This window comes from Brassica napus, chromosome C6, assembly GCF_020379485.1.
Source record: "Brassica napus cultivar Da-Ae chromosome C6, Da-Ae, whole genome shotgun sequence".
Taxonomy (NCBI): domain Eukaryota; kingdom Viridiplantae; phylum Streptophyta; class Magnoliopsida; order Brassicales; family Brassicaceae; genus Brassica; species Brassica napus.
Genome location: NC_063449.1, coordinates 7,262,457 through 7,286,200, shown reverse-complemented (window position 1 = coordinate 7,286,200; position 23,744 = coordinate 7,262,457). Strand labels below are relative to the sequence as shown.

General features: G+C 37.7%; 1 protein-coding gene and 1 pseudogene across 1 annotated transcript; both read left to right on the top strand.

The window, feature by feature from the left end:
* The first annotated feature begins 5,558 nt into the window (after positions 1-5,558).
* On the top strand, positions 5,559-7,257 carry LOC125588309 (annotated as a pseudogene).
* A 10,846-nt stretch (positions 7,258-18,103) lies between these two features.
* LOC125588705 (protein MAINTENANCE OF MERISTEMS-like) lies at positions 18,104-20,709 on the top strand. The gene has a single exon (XM_048760407.1). It carries the CDS (start codon positions 18,302-18,304, stop codon positions 20,405-20,407), a length of 2,106 nt encoding a protein of 701 aa, XP_048616364.1. The 5' UTR covers positions 18,104-18,301; the 3' UTR covers positions 20,408-20,709.
* Positions 20,710-23,744: the final 3,035 nt, after the last annotated feature.

The following is a 23,744-nucleotide window of genomic DNA, read 5'->3' as shown; positions in this document are numbered from 1 at the left end:
CGCAAGCTAGGACCTAACACCCAGGTCCACGGATCCTAGCTAGCTGGGGGGCTAACTGTTGGGGTCAAAATTGGTCACGACGGAATCGATGTCCGAAAGTCCTTAGAAAAACCGAATCTCGGTCAAAACTTAAAAAGCCGAGAAAATGAACAGCCGAAACGGATCGCCCGGCGAACTCGGCCGCGACACGAGCCAGCTTGCCCGGTGAGCACGGCCGTGTTGCCGGCCGACTCGCCGGCGAGCTCGGCCGCGACACGAGCCAGCTCGCCCGGCGAGCACGGCATGTTGCCGGTCAGCTCGCCGGCGAGTTCAATCATGCCACGGATCGGCTCGCCCGGCGAGTGCGGCCAATTCTCCATGGACCATTCCGAACCCGGTCCCATCCCATAACCATGCATCTTTGTCCAAAGTTTCCGTAACTCAGTCTTCGGGTCCGTGGATACGACACCAATGTTCCATCTAAAAAACATCGTCGAAAGTATTCGGGAAGTTTGAAAGGTTATGTCTCTCGAACAGTTTCCAATTCTTCGTAGTAGAGCGGGTTACAGTTAACTTAACACCAACTGCCTCGGCTATGCAAAGAAACATGGTTTCGTTGGAAGAACCATGCTTATACAAACGGCTACTTCGCGAGTAAAATCGTAAAAACGCTTAAGTCTCGATACGGCCCAAAGAGGGTCCGAATTGCGGACAACGGCCCATCTTTGGTCCCAAAAGACTTGAACCCAAAGACTGGTATGACGGTTTATCTCATACATGGGAAGAGATAAATGTCAAATTTCCGAAGATAATCACAAAAAAGAAGGAAATATGGAAAAGCCCGCTTCACGACAAATCCGGCCCGAGAAGAGGTAAATCGACCTAAGGAGGAGTATATAAGGAGGAACTAGGACGAAGAGAAAGGGAGAGCATTCTAAAAGCAAACTTAATACTTAGAGCAATTTAGGCTTTTTTCGTTTTTACTATCGAGCTGCGACTCGACTAGGTTAGAACTTAGGTGGCTAGACTAGCGAACATACTGACAGCTCTCGTGGCCTAGGATCTTACCTGTTGTTCACGCTCAAACGCGAATTCGGAAATAAGAGATTTTTGTTCTCTTTTCGCTCTTTTACGATTTATTACTTTCCAATCTTTCATATTGATTGTGTTGTGCGTGGCCCAGCAGATAACCAGGACCTTCAGGGAAGGCTAGGTTAACTTGGCTTTCCTCCGATTAACAAAAGTCGACGGTGTGAATTTCGGTTCCCACAATATGCTTGAAATGGTACACATGGATCTCATGGGCCCTATGCAGACAGAGAGCATAGCAGGGAAGAGGTATGTTCTAGTTCTGATTGATGACTACTCAAGGTTTACATATGTTCTAGTTTTGGTTGATGACTACTCAAGGTTTACATGGGTCAGATTCATTCGTGAAAAGTCTGATACACTGGAAAGTTTCAAGATCTGGGTTCTTCAAGTTACAAATGGGAAGAGACGACTGAAGCAGATTCGCAGTGATCATGGGGGAGAATTCCAGAATGAAGCCATGAGCAATTTCTGTGGACAGCACGGAATAGTTCAAAAATTTGTTGCACCTAGAACTCCTCAACAAAATGGAGTAGTATAAAGGAAGAATCGCACGCTTCAGGAGATGGCGCGAGCTATGATGCATGGTAACAATGTGAAGCAGAGGTTCTGGGCAGAGGCTATTAGCACCGCATGCTACATCATAAATCATGTCTATGGCAAAAGAGGAACTATCAAAACTCTGTATGAACTATGGAAAGGCAAAACACCAAACCTCAGCTACTTTCATGTTTTTGGATGTAAGTTCTACATCCTCAACGACAAAGAGCATCTTGGCAAGTTTGATGTAAGAAGCGACGAAGCCATGTTCCTAAGATACTCAGCAAACAACACAGCCTTCAGAGTCTACAACTTGAGGTCCCTGATGATCATGGAGTCAGTAAATGTTGTGTTCGATGATGTCACAGCAATGGAATGGGAAAACGATGAGGAACAGAAGAAAGCTACGCCATCAGATGCATCAAAGGATCATCAACTGAATCAACGAATGACACAACAACTTCCTCATAATTGACTCAGGAGACAATAACTCCAAACATTCACAAAAATCACTCATCTGGCGATGTCATTGGGAACGTGAATGAAGGGAGAAGAGCAAGAGCTGTGAAGATCAACTTCAGAGAAATGGTGCAGTGAGCATGCTTTGTCTCAAATATTGAACCAAAAGATCACACCGAAGCACTTTCGGATGAGTTCTGGATTCAAGCCATGCAGGAGGAAATAGAACAGTTCATCAGAAATGATGTATATGAGTTGGTGAAGAAGCCATCTGATGGTCACATAGTTGGGACAAAGTGGATCTTCAAGAACAATATTGATGAGAACAGAATTGTGGTCAGAAACAAAACAAGATTAGTGGCTCAGGGGTATTCGCAAATCGAGGGAGTTGATTTTGAAGAAACCTTCGCTCCAATGGCTAGATAAGAGTCTACCAGACTGTTCATTGGAATGGTATGCATCATGAACTTTATAGTGTACCAAATGGATGTTAAGAGTGCATTTCTGAATGGGATACTGTCTGAAGAAGTATATGTGCATCAGCCAAAGGGTTTTGAAGACGCAACTAATCATGAGTACGTGTACAAACTCAACAAAGCTCTATACGGGTTGAAGCAAGCACCCCGAGCATGGTATGAAAAGTTGACAAACTTTCTGGTTGACAAAGATTACATCAGAGGAAGTGTTGATAAAACACTATTTGTGCTGAAGAACAAAACATGAATGCTGGTGGTTCAGATCTATGTTCATCATTTTTGGAGGAACATCTAAACAACTTGTAGATGGTTTCACTTGAGACATGACCAAAGAGTTTAAGATGAGCATGGTGGGAAAGTTGAAATATTTCCTTGAGCTACAAATACAGCAGACAGAGGAAGGTGTTTTCAGCTCTCAAAGTACCTATGCAAAGGCACTACTGAAAAGATTTCAACTAGATCATTGCAAGGAGGCAAAAACTCCAATGAGCTCGACAAACAAGAGTTGCAAAGATGAGGAGGGTGAACCAGTGGATACGAAGCTGTACAGAGGAATGATCGGGAGCTTACTATACCTCACAGCTAGTCGACTAGATCTATGTCTGAGTGTGGGGATATGTGCTAGGTATCAGGCAAAACTAAAGAAGTCTCATCTGGAAGCAACTAAGAGAATCATTCGATATGTCAAAGGTACGACTAACCTTGGGATCTACTACTCAAAGGGATCGAATGGAAATCTTGCAGGATACTGTGATGCAGATTGGGCAGGAAGTGTAGACGACCGGAAGAGTACCAGTGGAGGATGTTTCATTCTCGGAAACAACATGATTGCATGGTTAAGCAAGAAGCAAAACTTTGTATCATTGTCTACCGCAGAAGCAGAATACATTGTGATGGGAAGTTGCTGCACACAACTGATGTGGATGAAGCAAATGTCTGTTGACTATGGCATGGATACTGGATCATTTCTAGTCTACTGTGACAACAAGAGTGCAATCAATATATCAAAGAATCCGGTGCAACACTCAAGGACCAAGCACACTGACATTCGACATCACTTCATCAGGGAACAGTCGATGAACAACATGTAGTGATTGAACACGTTGTCACAGAATTACAACTAGCTGATGTTTTCGCGAAACCTTTAGATCTTAATTGTTTTGTTACTCTTCGAAACTCCATTGGGGTTTGTCAGATGTAACAAGTTTGTGTAAGTTTACAGGGGATGACGGAAGAGCTGATACAGAGGCACCAAAAGTTCAGATTTTGTCTTACATCAGAAGCAAGTAGTGGAAAAGAGCTGCCAAATATGTCGTCATGATCTCAAAAAGTACAGGTTTCGGATCGAGAGAGCAATCAAGTAACAAGGGGAAGAAGATGTCATGTATCTCCTATCATCAAAAAGGGGGAGCACAAGAAAACTCTTAGAAAAGAAAAGAGAAAAAGAAAAAAGAAAAGAAGTAACAACCCCCCCCCCCTCCCCCCGCTCTCTCATGACGAATAAAGGTTGAAAACTGAGTCAGGACATGATAAAGACATATTTGTGCGAAAGCTAGACATGAAATAAGCCTGATGATCAGATGATGATCTAATAGAGCAAAAGGGTGCATCTGTAGCAGAAGCTATGTCAGCCTCTGGATCACTCGACGAACAGTTGTCAACGGGAAAGGTAAAACAAAAATTTTGTTGTACTAAAAAAATTGAAAATTAATCTGTGTGACACGTGTTCTCTCATTGCCTGCGTGTTTAATGTACTAAATGTTCTTTTGTCTAAGTGGTTGTGTCAGCAAAAGTCATTGAGTAAATGTTACCAGTCTATGTCATCAAGTGTCACAGTGGAACAGTGAAGATTCGGTCCGATCAAGTCATAAGTGGGCAATACGTGTCGACATCAGAGAAAAAGGAAGAGATATAGTGTGAGCCTAAATGGAAGATTTCAAATTTTTGAAATTTGAAAAACTTCCATTTTGGAGAGAGTGGGAGATATGGCGAATATCTAGGAAATCATGGGGTAATGCACCAAAAAGGAAATGATTACCACTTGATAAACCCTAGACGCCAACTTATTTCTCTCATAACTCTCTTTGCCCTCAAAACTCAAAGTCTCAAAAAGAAAAAAACTCTCTCTCTAAAAAAAACATGTCGATGAACAAGAACACTTCCGCCGCCGGTAAAACCTCAAATCCACCACCGTTGAGTCTCGTGGATTATTCCGATGATGAAGAACAGACGACTCCGCAGGGAAGTCAAACATCCCAGTCCAGATCGGATGTGTTCGGCACTGCAATTGGGCACCTCAACACTAAATCAGTTGCTGAAGCAGATCCAGCAGAGCCTCGCATCGAGGATGAACAGATGACAGAGAAACCAGGCCAAACAGAGCCAATCATCGAACCAACTCAGGTCAAGATGACTGCGGGGAACGAATCCGAAGGAAGAGATGACTCAGAGAAGACCGAGTCAGAAGGTGTGGAAGAAGTTGATGTTGAGGATGTGGAGCTGTTGATCAACATCAAAAAGCATGCCAAAAGCAAGAAAAGGAAGGCTCCAACATCGATTCAAAGAAACAACCACGTGAGGAAGACATCAAGAAAGTCTACCCTATATGTTGTGGAGACTCAGACATCTACACCACCAACTATGGCAGAAGGATCTTCAACAAGGGTAACAAGGAAATCAGTGAATGCAGAGTTTGTGTCTGAACATAGGTATGAAAGTTTCTCCTCTAGGGAAATCATACCAGAGAGATCTGTTGATTTGAACGCTGAAGACACTTGGGGATTTCTTGATATCATCAAGAAAGGTCACTTAGAGAGAACTGTCACAGGTCTGGTTGGGTACATTCCAGAAATTGTGAAGGAGTTCTACGCTACACTACCTGGAGAAATTACTAGAGCATCCAAGGATAGGGTAGAAGTGACTGTTCGAGGCCACATGTTTGAATTCTCTCCAACCAAGATCAATTAGTATTTGAATCTCTTGCCCTTATCGGAAGAAGAAGTGAAAGATGATGAGATGGCTGATGCACTCACAATTGATGAGTTGGCAGAATTTCTGACAGAAGGCACATTGAGTCTCAGGAATCTTACAACGCGATATCTGTCTCCGTGCAAGGCTGCACATGTGATCCTCTCAGCATACAACTGGGTGCCATCCTCTCACGAGAATATTGTATCAGCTGATCATGCTCGACTCATCTACAAGATGTTTCACGGAATAAGAGTTGATGTTGGAGAGATGTTTTACGCCCAGATTCTGAACCTAGCAGTGCTTCATAAGGAGGGAGGAAAGAAAGATACGCGCTGGCTAATTCTTCCTCGCACAATCTTTGGGTTCCTTCAAACTCAATTCGAGTTGGAGAGAAAGCCAAGGGAGAAACTTTCTCATGTAATCCCATACAAGAAGGATTCTCGTCTGGGTGAGATTTATCTCAAGAACCAAGAGGAAGAACGAGAAGCTGCAAAGAAGGCTCAGAGGCAGGCTAAAAAGAAAGGGAAATCTGCATCAACATCAACTGCATCACCTTCTTCTGGACCACCCCCAAGCACTCCTCGATCTGAGAGGACTGCTCCTTCTTGGTATGTGCCACCGAGACAAGTCTCAGCGGGCTGCTGAGAAGTTTCAGATCATTCACCTCGGATCCATTGCAGCCCCATGACAACTGATAGATGCTAAAGAGGCAAAACTGGCTCTAGATACGACCTCCGAAGCAATTCAACAGCTTGCTAGAGATGGTTTTATCTAGAGATACTATCCAAATCGAGTGAAAAGGCAATTCGGTTTGGGTCAGGATCTTCCTGATTACAACAAGTCACTTGAAGGTTTCAAGCTATATATGCCTTCTCGACTTGCTAGAGGTTATGTTACTGTAAGATACAGAGACTGTTGGGTGAAGTCAGTCTCGGAGTTAATGAGATGTGAAGAGATACAGAAAGAAACAACTGAAACTTTGAATGGAAGGAATAGACTTGATGATGATGATGTTGATGTATCTCCCAAGGTATTGCCTTTGAGCCAAGTGGTTTAGAATCTGGAAGAAGGCTTTCCTGCAACGCGCACAAGATCTAGTATGCGTAGATTAGCAAACAAAGATAAGATAGGTGAGCTGGTGAACAGTCTTGTTGTATCTTCAAGCTGGAAGGTGAGCAATTACCAAGCTCATGAGGATGATGAGGAGATTTCTATGGATGAAGAGGAGGATAACATGACCATTGCTCAAAAGATCAGATGTAGGAGGAAGTATAGTGATGCAGACAAAGCTGGAGAAGATGCTTCTGAGCCGCTTGGAAAAAGAAGGAGAAAATTTTAGGTAATGGAAGATGATGACTCAGGGCCTTGTCAAAAGATTGACTCAGTGAAAATAGAGGAAAGGAACGAGGAGTATGATGAAATTACAAGCAACATACAACAGAAGACAAGGCAAGTTTGTGATAATGATGAGGTTGATGAAACTGGAGATACTCCAGGGAAGAGGAGTATGATCGCTGATGAGGCCAAGAAAGCAGATTGTTGGCTTCTTAAAGAAAGAGAAAAGAGGAGATGCAACGAGAAAAGAAGAGAAGCTATTCTTGGAAGACTGAAACAGAGGAATCTTGCGGTAAAGGAAAAAGAGTTGAAGTTAGAGGCACGTGTTATGGAAGCAGAGAACATGTTGGAGAAGATCAGAGAATGGAACACCAGAGGAAACAAGATCAAAATTGAAGCTTTTGCTTAGCTATATGTCTGAAACTTCTCAAGACCATATTGTCATTTACTATCACTCTTTTGGTGTTATTTTGTTTTTTTCCCTTTTGAACATGTAGAGAACCTTAAAGAAGCTTTACTTGGTTGGTATTAGGAAGAAATATCGAATGAGGGATTTGATTAAATTGACTGGATTTTGAGATTTCATATAATATTAAATAAAAATTACCCCAAAAGGTTTTTCTTGTAGAAATCTAATTTAAATCTACATAAACATTAAATATATCATTTCTGTACAAAATACATTGATCTTATAATTAATTTATCTCAAAAACTATTGATTAACTAGATGTAATTAATAAGACATAAATGCATGTGTGTTTTTAAAAGAACGTAAATGCATTTCAATCAATTTTTTTAATCTATGTGCAAAATATTAAAGTGACACTCTTAACGAAACGGAAAGATTATATATTTTATATTTTCTATGCAACATTTATTAGTTAATAATGATGAATTACAAATTTCAAAAAAAATTGCGGTTATTCAAATACTATTGCTTTAAACTTATTGAAAATAACTAAACACATAATACAATGGATTTATAATTAATTTTTAATATGTTTGGTAAACACAGAAAAATGCATCATTTAGGTAGAGAGAGAGAGAGTAAATTTTCAAAAAACAAAAATTATACAACAAGATGGTTAATACTTTTGTATTTAGTAGTACAGTTAACCTTTCAACTTTAAGGAATAAGAAGAAAATAATATTTGCTTGTTTGCCGATAAAGCAAAGTGTTACGTTCAGTCTCTACCATTTTGCTCTGCCCATATATTTGCTTCTTAACCAATTTGTTTTGGTCTAGTGGTATAGGAGCTCCAGCAAGAGTGTCCGTCCTGGGTTCGAGCCTTGGCTACTGCAGAAATTTACATGTGGGCTGCAGCACCCGAGACCGAAGACCGTTACACGGTGAGCCACATAGTGACGCCCTGGCAGCGTCCATGCTCACTTCGGTCTCTAGTCTGGACCACCTCGGTAGGAACAGGATACTCGGTTAGCAAAAAATATATATATATTTGCTTCTTTCTTTTGCCTTTCATAGCAAAACTGATCACTTCTTCACTTTCTAAATCCCTAATTTTCCTTGCTTCCTCCTTCTTCATGGCAAACGGATCGTCATCACCACCATTCCATCACCGAAGAAAGACAAGAACTCATTGTTTGTGAGAAAGGTCACACCTAGAGCAAAACCCACTTTCTAAAACCCGTTGCTGCCTCTTGTGTAGGCGTAGCCGAGCCTACCTTTTGTATTCATGAGCAAATTATTTGTTTCCATCTAATTCGTCAGTCTTATGTATATATTCCTTGCAAAAGTAGAATTGTTGGGTAGTATTGAGTTCCACTAAAACCATAGCAAATTACACATATATACAGTAAAAGATTATGTTGCGATTGACTAAGTTTCATAGTTTGACTGTAGATGAGATTCTGGATAGAAGAGTGTCAAAAATAAAATAAATATTGAAAGTTTTGTTAGCAGAAACCCTAATTTAACGTTAAAAATAAAATTTTAAAATACAACTCTAAATTATACAATAAGACAATCAATATGTGAAACTATAGTGTTAATTGCATTTTCTTTCGCCAGCAAATGATTTGTTTCCATCTGATTAGTTAATTTATACTCCCTCCTTTTTTTAATATAAGTCGTTTTAGAGAAATTTTTGTGTTCCAAACTATATGACGTTTTCGGTTTTCTATGTAAAATTTATTAACACTTAATGTTATATGACCAATGATGACATATATATCTTCTATTTTATTATTGGTTGATTTGTGGTTAGGTAAATAATTAATGATATTTTTGTTTAGAAAATATAAAAAATTAATGATTTCTTAATCTATGTGAACAATTCTAAAATGACTTATATTAAAAACGGAGGGAGTATATAATATATTATTTACCAAATTAAAGTTGTTCTATACTATTAATCTTTGTTAAAATTATATACAGTCCAATACATATATACAGTAGAAAATTATATTGTGATTTGATTAATAAATATTAATTAAAAAGGTTTTTTGGGCAGAATTATAAGATAAGTCTATATGAAGATTAAAAAGTATTCCTTTTTTTTTTAAAAGACAAACATTTAAAATAATATTGTGTTTCAAAAATATATTTTCTCTGTCTTTTTAATACTTGTACATTGTAGAAAAAAAAATATTGTTCTAAATTAGATGATATTTCCAGTGTTCAGTATAAACACTACAAGAAAACACATGCTTAACGAGGAAATTTAACGAAGAAAAACAATCCTCGTAAATTTACGTCGATTTTACGAGGAACTTACGTGGAAAACTAAAGTCATCGTTATTTCCTCGTAACGTAACGACAAAAGTGTTTCGTCGTAAAGTGGATGTAATTTGACGAGTATTTTACGAGAAAAAACTATTTCCTCGTAAATACGACGTAAACTTTGCGTGTTATTTACGAGGAAATAGTTTACGTGTATTTAGCGAGAAAAATTTTGAATCCACCAACTTTGTAGGTGTTACACGTTTTTTTTTTGCCACCTAATTAATTTTCGTCGTAAATTCATAGGAAAATTACAACTACCAGATTCAAAATTTCCTATAAATATGGATGTTTGAACATCATTTTAAACACACCAACAACAAAAAACGTGAAAAAAAAATGGCTGGCTCTGGGACTATTTATGAGTTGCGGAAGTGAATGTATATGCATAGAGATGCTAACGGGAGAGTGACGAAAGAATACCTTGCGGGTCTGGAGACATTTATGCATCAAGCAGATTCAACACCACTCGCCCAAGAAAGTGGTAAGATGTTCTGTCCTTGTCGGAAATGCAACAATTCGAAACTGGCAAACCGTGAAAATATTTGGAAGCATTTAATAAATAGAGGTTTCACGTCAAATTACTATATCTGGTTTCAACATGGAGAAGGTTTTAATTATGATCAGAATGAAGCTAGTAGTAGTAATAGCAATTTTCAGGAAAAAGAACCGGTTGATCATCATTTGCATAATGAACATAGTTACCATCAGGAGGAGATGGTAGATTATGATAGGGTTCATGATATGGTAGCTGATGCATTCGTAGCTCATGATGAAGATGAAGAACCTAATATAGATGCAAAAAAGTTTTACAAAATGTTAAACGCGGCGAATCAACCACTTTACAGTGGTTGTAGAGAAGGTCTCTCTAAATTGTCGTTAGCTGCTAGAATGATGAATATTAAAACTGATCACAATCTACCTGAAAGTTGCATGAACGAATGGGCGGACTTGTTTAAAGAGTATTTGCCGGAAGACAATGTGTCTGCTGATTCTTATTATGAGATTCAGAAACTGGTTTATAGTCTTGGGTTGCCTTCGGAGATGATAGATGTTTGCATCGACAACTGCATGATCTATTGGGGAGATGATGAGAAGCTAGAAGAATGTCGATTCTGCAAGAAGCCACGATTCAAGCCGCAAGGACGGGGACGTAATAGGGTACCGTACCAAAGAATGTGGTACCTACCAATTACAGACAGATTGAAAAGATTGTATCAATCAGAGCAGACTGCTAGAAAGATGAGATGGCATGCCGAGCATACTCAGACGGATGGTGAGATGACTCATCCATCAGATGCAAGAGCCTGGAAACATTTCAACAAAGTACATCCGGATTTCGCTAGCAATATCCGGAATGTGTATCTCGGACTATGCACAGATGGATTTAGTCCGTTCGGAATGTCAGGGAGACAATATTCATTGTGGCCAGTCTTTCTTACACCATACAACCTGCCACCGGAGATGTGCATGCAACAGGAGTTGCTATTCTTGACCATATTAATACCTGGTCCGAACCATCCAAAAAGGTCCCTGGATGTTTTCCTACAACCACTGATAAAAGAGTTGAAGGATTTGTGGTCAACAGGGGTGAGGACGTATGACTTTTCAACGAAGACGAATTTTACGATGCGAGCGATGCTTTTGTGGACCATAAGTGATTTTCCTGCCTATGGGATGTTGTCTGGATGGACTACACATGGGAGATTAGCTTGTCCATATTGTAATGGAACGACAGATGCGTTTCAACTGAAGAATGGTAGGAAGACAAGTTGGTTTGATTGTCACCGTCGATTTCTTCCCATTGGCCATCCTTACCGAAGAAACAAGAATTTTTTTAGGCACAAAAGGGTTGTGAGAGACACTCCTCCTCCATATCTAACTGGAGAACAAATTGAAGCGCAAATCGACTACTACGGAGCTAACGAAACAGTTCGTTGGGGTGGTAATTGGCATGTCCCTCGTAATATGCCTGATTCTTACGGTGTTCATCACAACTGGCACAAGAAGAGTATATTTTGGGAGTTGCCATATTGGAAGGATCTTCTTCTGCGCCACAACCTCGATGTGATGCATATAGAGAAGAATTTCTTTGAGAACATCATGAATACAATATTGAATGTCCCAGGGAAGACAAAAGACAACATAAAATCGAGGTTGGACTTGCCGGATATTTGCTCAAGAAGCGAGTTACATATTAAAAGCAATGGACAAGTTCCCGTTCCGATATTCAGATTATCTTCAGAAAAAAAGTCGGTGTTGTTCAACTGGGTGGCATCAGAAGTGAAGTTCCCTGATGGGTATGTTTCGAATCTCTCTAGATGTGTTGAAAAGGGTCAAAAGTTCTCCGGGATGAAGAGTCATGATTGTCATGTCTTTATGCAACGACTACTGCCCTTTGCATTTGCGGAGCTACTTCCAACAAACATACATGAAGCACTTGCAGGTACGTAGTGTATTATATCACAATAATTTACAAAATAATATATGACTAACAATGTGTTTAATTTTTTTTGGAATATAAAAGGCATTGGAGCATTTTTCAGGGATCTGAGCACACGCACTCTTAAAGAAGAAGTTGTGGAACAGCTTCAGGAGAACATTCCACCTTATTGTGCAACTTAGAGAAGATATTTCCTCCCAGATTTTTTGACGTCATGGAGCATCTAGCTGTCCACCTCCCATATGAGGCATTGCTTCGTGGACCTGTACATTACGGATAGATGTATCAGTATGAGCGAGCCATGAAATATTTGAAGGGAAAAGCAAAGAACCTCGCCAAGTTGAAGGTTCTATAATTGCTGGAAGTTTGACGGAAGAAGTTTCTCACTTCACATCGTACTACTTTGCGTCAAAAGTACGTACCCGGAGAAGAGCTCCAAGAAGATATGATGATGGTGGTGTTGCGCCAACATATGCAGTTGCTGGTGTTCCAGACATCTTTAGCCAGATTGGACGACTCGGTGGGAAGTCTAAAGAGGTTTGGTGGTCGAGTGAACAAGACGCTCATAGTGCACACACCTATATTCTACTCAATTGCGAAGATCCATTGATGCGTTATTTTGAAAGGTAACATATATTGACACTTCGAAACACATATAAGTATAATTAATTGTATAATTGCGAGAGATTCATTCCTATAAAATGTGATTTTACAGCCTATTTGTTTCTCAAGTCGAAGAAACATTTCTTGGTATATCCACGAGTGACGTAGACAAAAGGAAATATCAACACTTCATTAAGTGGTTGCGGAATCAGGTATTAACTCAAAATCTTTTTCATACATGATCTGTATTTCATTAACATTCTCTTTATTTTTCCAGGTTGATTATGACGACGACGATGCAGATTATCCTAAGTGGTTACACGAAGTAATTCAATCTCCACTTGTAAAGGTCACCACATCACAGATGTATTTCACACGAGGCTATACTTTTCATACATATGAGTATGGTAGACAGCGGGCGACCAGTAACTATGGAATATTGTGAAAGGGGAAACAGATTTCTACGGGATCTTGATGGAGATTATTGAAGTCGAATTTCCAGGGATACTGAAGCTGAAATGCGTCTTCTTCAAATGTGAATGGTTCGACCCCGTCGTCAACAGAGGTGTTCGGTCTAACAAATTCGGTGTAGTTGATGTCAACGGTGGACGAAGGTACAACAATTTCGAGCCTTTCATCTTAGCTTCACAAGCAGACCAAGTTAGCTTCCTTCCATACCCTCGGATGAGAGATTCATGTATAAATTGGTTAACAGTGATCAAAGTTACACCTCGAGGACGAATCATCAATGGAGAAGAACCACCATTGCAAGAAGAACAGATAAATGAAGTCGAGGAACCTGAACAAGAAATTGGTGACATCTTTCTCATTGATCCGCATAATCACGAGTACGAAAATCTTACCGATGATGCCACAGACGAAGCTGTCGAAGACGAGTTTAATGAAAATGATGATGTTTCTAGTGATGACGAGAATGTCGATGTATCCGATTGATGTATTTGTTTTATGAATAAGATGAGGGAGTTTGTTTTATGAATAAGATAATGTGGGGTTTGTTTTATGAATAAGGTAATGTGGGAGTTTGTTTTATGAATAAGCAAATGTGGGAATTGTGGTTTGGAATGGAAATAAAGATGGGGTTTGGAATATATGAAGTAGAAAATAAGGAATATGGGGTTTGGGGTTTGGGGTTTGGGGTTTCGGATTCTAGGGATTTAAACATAACACTCGTTAATTCCACGTAAGCACAAATCGTCGTTAAGGACTCGTAAGTCAACGAGGACATAACGACGAAATATTAAAATAAAGAACGCGGGGTTCGTTAATTCCACGTAAGCACAAATCGTCGTAAAGACCACGTATAAGAAATCTTCGTAAATTCCACGTAAGCAGAAATCGTCGTAAATACCTCGTAAGCCAACGAGGAAATAACGAAGAAATTTAAAAATAAAGATGGAGTTTTGAATATATGAAAATAAGGAATATGGAGTTTGGGGTTTGGGGTTTGGGGTTTGGAATATGGGGTTTGGGGTTTCGAGTTTAGGGTTTCGGGTTTGGGGTTTAGAGGTTTCGGGGTTTGAGGTTTGGGGTTTGGGGTTTCAGGTTTGGGGTTTGAGGTTTGGGGTTTGGGGTTTGGGGTTTGGGTTTGGGGTTTAGAGGTTTTGGATTTTAGGGATTTAAACATAATACTCGTTAATTCCACGTAAGTAGAAATCGTTGTAAACACCACGTAAAAAGATTTAAACAAAACACTCATTAATTCCACGTAAGCCCAAATCGTCGTAAAGACCACGTATAAGAAATCGTCGCAAATTCCACGTAGGCAGAAATCGTCGTAAATACCTCGTAAGTCAACGAGGAAATAACGACGAAATTTAAAAATAAAGGTGGAGTTTGAAATATATGAAAATAAGGAATATGGAGTTTGGGGTTTGGGGTTTGGGGTTTCAGGTTTGGGGTTTGGGGTTTGGAATATGGGGTTTGGGGTTTGGGGTTTGGGGTTTGGGGTTTGGAATATGGGGTTTGGGGTTTGGGGTTTGGAGTTTGGGGTTTGGGGTTTAGAGGTTTCGGATTTTAGGGATTTAAACATAACACTCGTTAATTCCACGTAAGCCCAAATCGTCGTAAAGACCACGTAAGCAGAAATCGTCGTAAATACCTCGTAGTGTAAAAACTAGAAAAAAAGGAAAAGGAGAAAAATACCAGATTAACATGTGGCAAGACTTCCAGCAATTATAATACGTAAGTCTCACCCACATGAATTCTAATATCTTCTCCTTTTCCTATTTTTTCAAATATATATAATTTGAATAGGATTTTGCTGAGGAATGTGATTTGAGATAGGGTGTGATTTGGGAGTTTGTGTGTGGTTTGAGAATGAGAGTTGTGGGTATATTTATAGGAAAGCAAGGTTTGTTAATTCCACGTAAGCAAAATCGTCGTTAATACCTCGTATATAAAAACACGGGCATTTGTGATTCCTCGCAATTTCCTCGTATTGAAAAACACGGGCCTTTGTAACAGCTCGTTATTTCGTCATAACTTTACGACGAATTTGCGACGATACGTAATCTTATATATATCCCCGAACGCTCACTCTTTCTTTCCTCTCTACTTCCTCTCCACTTCCTCTCCATTTCGTAGCAATGGTAAACCTCTCTAATTTGGTTAGTTTAGGATAGATTAGGTGGTTAGTATAGGGAATTTAGATAGGTTTACGGATTTTATGTTATTTAGTGTTCATTAGGTGGATAATGTTGGGAAATATACTGTTGATGTTAATTTTAAAAATTTAATTTTTTTCTCAGGTTCGAAAAGGAAGACTTACTGCCCATTACAGAGAGATCTTCGGTGAGCCGGGTAGTCGTTTAGACCCGGCCTCTTCTTCAGCCCCCGGTTCTTCGGGTTAGGAGACTGTCCCCGAGACTCTGTACACTCAGAGAGTCTCTGGGTCTACTTCTTCTAGTGCACCATCGGCTCCTCATGTGCCTTCCCCGATGGCTCATCCGACGATGCCTCCTCCGATGGCCGCCGATATTCATCCCGATTTGATGGTGCCTCCGAGTGCTCCTTACTCGCAGTACACTGTAGAGGACATTCTCCGTCTGCCAGGCAGAGAAGGTTTACCAGTCATCGACCCAGACCGACCGGACGGAACTTTGTGGTATGTTGCATTAATTTTTTTTTTTTAATTCGTTTAAAATTCTTTTATAACATTAAAAATTAATTTATATTTTAAATTTGTATTTTCCAGGTGGGGGGTTGACGGATGTCTTGCATCGGACGTAACCGACACGATCAAAGGTTACTTCTCCATGGCACATCTGAACTGGAGTAAGACGCCTCACTACGTCAGAAAGACGTGGTTCAAAATTTACGCTGTAAGTTTCTATTAATTAATTATATATACTTTAATTTTTTCATGATTTATATATATACTTTCTAAAAAACTAATTGTTAATTTATTTTTTCCAACAGCAAAAATATAATTGGGCTTTGGGGATCACTGAGAGGGTGAGGAAGAAGTTTAACGCGAAGGCGAAAGTTCGCTTGTTGGACACGGTCTCCAACTGGAAGGGTGACTGGATCGTGAAGGGGTATGAGCGTGGCAAACCCGCTGAGCTCACCACGGATGTGTGGGATGGCCTCATCCGTTATTGACGCCTTCCTGATTCTATTAGAATCGCCCAGGCTTGCTCTAACTCCTGTAACACGGTCGATGAGCACGGAAACGGGCCGATGCTTTACACTACGGGCCAAAAACCCCACGCCGGTGTCCGTTTGGAAATGGTAATTAAATATTTTATTAAATAAATTTTTTAATATATATATTTTATTCTAACTTTCTTAAATGTTTTTTAGGCCAAAGAGACGGGACATCTCCCGTCTCTTATGGAACTTTACGAGAGGACCCACAAGAACAAGACGGGTGTATTTGTAGATGGCAAGTCCGAGCAAATCTACAACGACGTGGTTGCTCGGGTTGAAGACCGCCAGACTCAGCTGACCCAGCAGTCTACCGACGGATTACGCGTCACCTTATCCACACTAGAAGTGGATAAGATTTACGAGGAGGTAAATTTTCAAAAATTTTAATTTTTTATTATTCATTTAATATAACTTTAAATTTTTACTAACAATATTTATTTTTTGTTTTTAAGGTTGTCCCTAAAAAAAAGAGACGGACGTTGGGGATTGGTTCCGTCAACGATGTTCCGAGAGCGACATCATCTTATGGTCAGCGACGGGATGATGAAGTCACTGAGCTGCGTAGAGAGTCCGCTCAGCTGCGTAACGAGTTGGCCGCGACAAAATCTCGTATGGGTGGAGTCGAGGGCTTCTTGGACGTTATAGCGGCCACAAATCCGGAATGGGAGTCCATGTTGAGGAACATGCGACAACAACATCACATTCAAGGCGAGTCATCCGACGCACATAACGAGGCGGATGTTACGAGGAGGAGTGATGAATTCTACCAGGCAATGAACGACCCTTAGTTTTTTTTTTCCGGTTGTTGTATTATAAATTCAAAACTTATTTATATATAAAATATTTTCATATTGATTTATTTTTATTTTAAATTTTAATTTTATTAATAAATTAAAAAATTTTAATTATCTTTTAATTATATTTTTAAATTCTGTAAAATAATAAAAACAAAGTAAATTCGTAGCTAATGTACGACCTATTTACGTGGAAACCTTACGAGGAAATGACGAGAAATAGTAAACGAGTATTTTACGAGAAAACATTTCCGAGGAAAGATAAACGAGTATTTTACGAGGAAATCCTTTTGTGGTCGTTACGTGTATTTTGCGAGGAAACACTTTCAAGGTATTTACGTGTAGTTTACGAGGAACTCGTTTCGAGGTATTTACGAGGAAATATAGCGACCTCATTACGTGGAATATTGACGTGGTCTTTACGACGAAATGATCTACTTCGTCTTTACGACGAAATATATTCCTCGCTAAGTTACGACGAATTAGCGAGGAAATATGTGTTACGACAGATGAGTAACGAGCAAACGCGGTTCCTCGCTAATTCGTCGTAAAGCCTCTTTTACGACGAACTCACGAGAAAAACCGCCCTCGTTAAGATTATGTTTTCTTGTAGTGAAAATTTATTAACAATTTATGTTATATGACTAACCGTATAATGCAATCTATTTTATTATTGGTCGAATTGTAGTTAGTTGAATAGTTAATAATATTTTTTGTTGAAAAAATATAAATAATTAAATGTTTTTTTAATCTAAAATTTCATTTATTAAAAAATTGAGAGGATAAATGTTTTGTTATTTTATGCAATTTTTAATAGTTACCAATAATAAGTTGTAAATTTCAAAAAAAAAAATTATCATTATTCAAATAGTATTAATTTAAACTTATTAAAATAATTAAACATAAAATAATGCATTTATAATCAATTTTAATTATTTTTGGTAAACACAACAAATGCAATCATTTAGGTAGAGAGAGAAAGCGAAATTTAAAAACCAAAATTTATACAACAGTTTGCCAGTTAATATTTTTTGTTGTACCGTCAACATTTATTGAGCAAGAAGAAAATAGCATTTGCTTGTTTGCCAAATAAAGCAAGTGTTACGTTCACTCTCCACCATTTTTCTGTGCCTATACATTGCAAACACTGATCACTTCTTGACTTTCTAAATCCCTAACTTTGCTTGCTTCCTCCTTCTTCTCCATGGCGACCCCATCTTCATCACACTCCATCACTGAAGAGAGAGAAGAAGTCATGGTTTCTGAGAAAGGTCACACCTTTATCAAAACCCACTTCCTAAAACCCATCGCTACCTCTTCCGTAGCCGTAGCCGAGCTTCCCCGTCAACTTCTCTCTGTTTCATCATCTCCTTCAGAGTTGCTAAAGCGCTTGTCTTCCGGAAAATCCTTATCTGGGTTTTGGGTAGCAGAGCGTCGTTTCGTCTCCTGGGTTGGAAAGATGGAAGCTTTACACGAACCCACATGGAGAAAAGCTGGGATCTTTGAAGCCATCAAGGCCTCGACTTACAACATCACAAAGAACCCGTCTCTGCTTCTCTCTGTTTCTCAGAAATGGTCTCCTGAAACGAACTCTTTCGTGTTCCCTTGGGGTGAAGCAACAATAACTTTAGAGGATGTGATGGTTCTTCTTGGATTGTCTGTTCTGGGCTCCCCTGTTTCGGACTCTGTACACAGCTCCGAGATGAAAGACGCGGTGGAGAAGCTGGAGAAAGCATGGCAAGAGAAGAAGGCTGGACATGATTTTGTGAGGGAAGAGCCATGGACTTCGAGATTCTTCGGTAGAGGTGATCTGGAGCATGAAGCTTTCCTTGTTTTGTGGCTTTCCTTATACGTCTTTCCTGCGAGATCCCATCGCTCTATCTCGAAACGTGTTGTTCCCATTGCTGTTCGTTTAGCTAGAGGTGAAAGGATTGCTCTTGCCCCTGCTGTTCTCGCCGGTGTATACAGAGATCTGGGTCAAATCAGTGGCTTTGGTAGAGGAGGAGACTGTGATGGCAAACTCAATCTCAAGTCTTTGTTGAAGTTAGTTCAAGTATGGACTTGGGAGAGGTTCAAGAACGTGAGACCAAAGCCTAGAGATATCCCCAAAGGTGAACCAAGAATAGCTCAATGGGACAGTCTTCAGCAAAGACATAAGAATGTGAGATTAACGTTTGATGATTTCGAGTGGCGTCCGTACACTAAGACTTTGAGGAACTGGGACCCACTTCGGGTTTACGTTGAAGAAGCTAAGTGGGTGACTGTTGATAAGAGTCTTGGGGATGAGTTTGCTTCTTTTGCTAGGTGTGTGAGAGTTGCTCAGCTTGTTGGAGATGGTTTTGTGGAGAGTTACTATCCGAATATAGTGGCAATGCAGTTTGGTTTGGCTCAGGATCTTCCTGGTTTGGTAACTCGTCATGGAGACTTGACAGAAAAGGAGGCTTGGGATGATTACAACAAATCCCTTGATGGTTTGAAGCTGTACATGCCTTCTCGACTTGCTTCAGGTTCTGTTACTGTAAGATACAGAGACTGGTGGGTGAAGTCAGTTTCAGAGATGCAGAAAGAAACAACTGATGATGATGATGTTGGTGTATCTCCCAAGGTACTGCCTTTGAGCCAGGTAGTTCAAAATCTGGAAGAAGGCTTTCCGGCAACATGCACAAGATCTAGTATGCGTAGATTAGCAAACAAAGATAAGATAGATGAGCTGGTGAACAGTCTTGTATCTTCAAGCTGGAAGAAGAAGGGAGCTCAAGAGGATGATGAGGAGAGTTATATGGATGAAGAAGAAGAAGATAACATGACCATTGCTCAAATTAGATCTAGGAGGAAGTATAGCGATGCAGATAAAGCTGGAGGAGATGTTTCTGAGCCGCTTGGAAAAAGAAGAAGAAAGTTTCAGGTGATGGATAGTGATGATGATTCAGGGCCTTGTCAAAAGCTTGCTTCAGTGAAAATAGAGGCAAAGAACGAGGAGTATGATGAAACTGCGAGCAACATACAACAGATGACGAAGCAAGTTTGTGATAATGAGGTTAATGAAACTGGAGATACTCCAGGGAAGAGGAGTACGATCGCTGATGAGGCCAAGAAAGCTGAATGTTGGCTTCACGAAGAAAGTGAAAAGAGGAGATGCAATGAGAAAAGAAGAGAAGATATTCTTGAAAAACTGAAACTGAGGAATCTTTCGATAAGGGAGAAAGAGTTGAAGTTGGAGGCACGTATTATGGAAGTAGAGAAGACTTTGAGGAAGATCAGAGAATCGAACACCAGTGGAAACAAGATCAAATTTGAAGCTTCTGCTTAGCTAGTTTGTGTCTGAAACTTTTCAAGAGGAGCCAAGACAACGATGTCACACATTATCAATTCTTTCGGTGTGATGTTTTTTTTAGCCCTTTTGGATTAGACAGAGAAGCTTTACTTGGTTAGTATCCGAAAGAAATATCAAATGAGGGAATCAATACTATTTTGAATTCTCGGTTTATGATTTGAGAGAAAAGATAAACCGTTCTGTTTATAAACTTTTGTAATCAGTTTTCTGGTCCATTATGGTTCGAGTATGGTACAAGAACATTTCAAATGTCATTGCACCTTTCCTTGTGTTGTGAAGATAGTGTGGCACAAACTGTTATTTCAATCAAACAAAAGTTTAAAGCCTATGTTTGGAAAGAATACATAGCGATAGGTGTAGTTAGTGTTGGAGGTGGAAAGAAAATAGGACGTTGTATCCATTGTAGTTAGTGTTGGAGGTGGGTTTCACCCTACTCCAGTCTCCAGATCCAGTCCAATGCCACTGAATAACGAAAGAAGACAATCGGTCCACGAAAGTCACATGCCCATCTCAAGCTGAAAGGATGATCAATGTAAAGCTACATAGTCAAAACCAAAATGTAAAAAAAATTAAGGTGTTATTCATTAACAAATTTGAGTAGAATTTAAATCTAAGGAAAATCTGCTGTTATTCAATTTTTGATTTTATTTTCTTTTTATAAATCTAGTGTTATTGATTTTTGTATTTAAAATATTTTGTGAGACATTAGTTTCAAAATACTATCACAAATGTTTTACTATATATATTTATTGTATGATTGCAAAATGGTAGCAAATCTTATGATTTTTATGAAAAAAATATGATTGTAGTTACAAAATAGTAGTAAACTGCGACTATTATGTAACTCTTTCATTTTTGGAGTCTTAAATCGGGGACTACCCTAGATAACAAAACTAGATTAGAATCCGTACTTTACCCAAAGATTTTAAATCTAGTGTTATTGGTTCTTGTATTTATAATATCATAAGTAAAAGAATTTAAAATCTATTGTTATTCAATCTAAGAGTTGAAATGATCTAGTGTTATTCATATATGGATTGATTTTTATTGTGAAAAGAGTTGAAAAAAGAGTTGAGTGATTTTGCTATTGTTTCTATGAGTACATTAGAATCTGTACTTTACCCAAAGATTTTCAGTTGAAAATCAGAGTTATCAACTCATTTTTCTTTGCGTGAGTTTTGTTTTATTTTCTTCTTTCTTTCATATTTTCTTCCTTCTCTAAAAACAGTCAAGTTTTTTAAGAGCTTTTTCAAGTTTTGTTTTTTTGTTTTTTTTTTTCTGCTTTTCATTGTCTTTATCAGCAGGCGTAAAAGACTATATGTTTAATTTTTAACACCAGTTTACTTGGTTTCCTTTTCAATCTAACTGTTTCAAATCAAAACAATAACTGGAATTTGGTTAATCGACTTCAAATCAATATATTCTCAAAAATGAATTTTGAATATATATTTTCATTTTAAATTGTAAAATTTTAGTTTTCTATTTAGCATAACAACCACGACATTTTTTAATAACATATATATACTAATATTTCGGTAACATTCAAATATTTTTAAAAATTAATTTTTTTTATATAAGATATTCTTTCGTTAAAGTTCTGGAGATGGAGAATATTCTTTAGCATCACTATAACCATTACCAAAAAGAGTTTCTCGGCAAACAAATCTTCTCAATAATTGATTAGATATAAGTGCAACTAAATTAGAATATCTAACTTTAAATAGCTGAATCGTTTTTAGTATCTTATGATAATGATTTTAAAGTATTAATAAAAATAAGTCTCAACAAACAAAATCTTATAGTAATAGAGTAGGTGAGTGCAACTAAATTCATGTATCTAACATTAAAACTTGAACAATTTTTAGTATCTACTGATAACGAATTTAAAGTATTAATAAAGAAACTAGATTTTGATCCGCGATTATATGTTTGTTTGAATTTCTTGTTATAAATTTAAAGTCATGTTCCCACAACTCAAAAGAAATTTACTTGCAAACCTTTAACCCAAAACTAATGGAAAATTTTAATAAACATCTTGTTCTTAAACATAATAACAAACTTAAAACATTTTCCAGCATCTTGTGTACAATGTCAATATGAGTGAAATTTTCAATCATCTATATAATAGTGTCTAAGTATTTTTTTTTCTACTCTTACTCATCTTAACAACTCCAATTATTTTAATTTTTTCATATTCATCAGAGATACTACAGAGATATCTGTGACAAAATAGATAAATATGCATTATACTAACAAACAAAATTTAAATATGCTTTATTTTTTTTTGTCAACAAATATGCGTTATAATATGTAAATATATTTATATTCTACATAGTTATTTTTCTCTGGGCTTGTAATCCTATTATAATGTTTACTAGACCCTGATCCGTGCGCCGGCGCGGATATGAATTTTCAGTTTTTAATTATTTATTTTATTAAATGATGTCTTTGCATCTTAAACTATCTATTTTTTTACGAATGTGTGATATCATATAAAAAAATATATAAAAAATGAGTATATAGAGTTAATTAGATAATTGTAAAAATAGAAATTTTCTTTCGTGTGCGATATCATATAAATAATGATCCACCCAGTTAACAAAAATCATGATTTTTTTTTTATGTGTAATTTTTTTTTTATTTTGACCATTTCTTTAAAACTATATTAAACTTTACATATTTTAATTAGAATATTTTTAATATATTTGCCTTTTTATTTGAAATGCAACTCAATATTTTTTTAAAAATTATAACAAAATATTTAAAAAATATTTTTAGAATTTGTTTGAAAAATATGAAAAAAATATGAAAATTACATTTTAAATTAAAATTATCCTAAAATATGATAAGTTTTGATGTAAACGAAAATTTAAATTATGTCAAAAATAATTATATTCAATGATAATAACAATTTAAATTGATTATTTTTTTAAAAAAATACAAATTTCAAAAATATTGTTTGAAAGAAAATTCATTTATCTTTCAAATATAAAATGAAAATATTATAATTAAATAATAAAAAATATAAATAAAAACCATAAATTTAGCAAATGACAACTGAGTTATATTATGCTAAAATTTTCTTTCTAACAATTTAGCAAATGACAAATGAGTTATGAGCAAATAATACCATAAAATTTTTAAAAACATAGCCATTTTTAAATATTTTTTGAATAAATAATTATTTTTAAATTTAATCAACTGAAAATAATATCCGTACAATTGTGTGAGTCAAATTCTTGTTTTATTGATGCATGTTATATATTAGTGCTGCATGTTTTAGGTAACATTTTAATGATGCACGTTTTTTAAA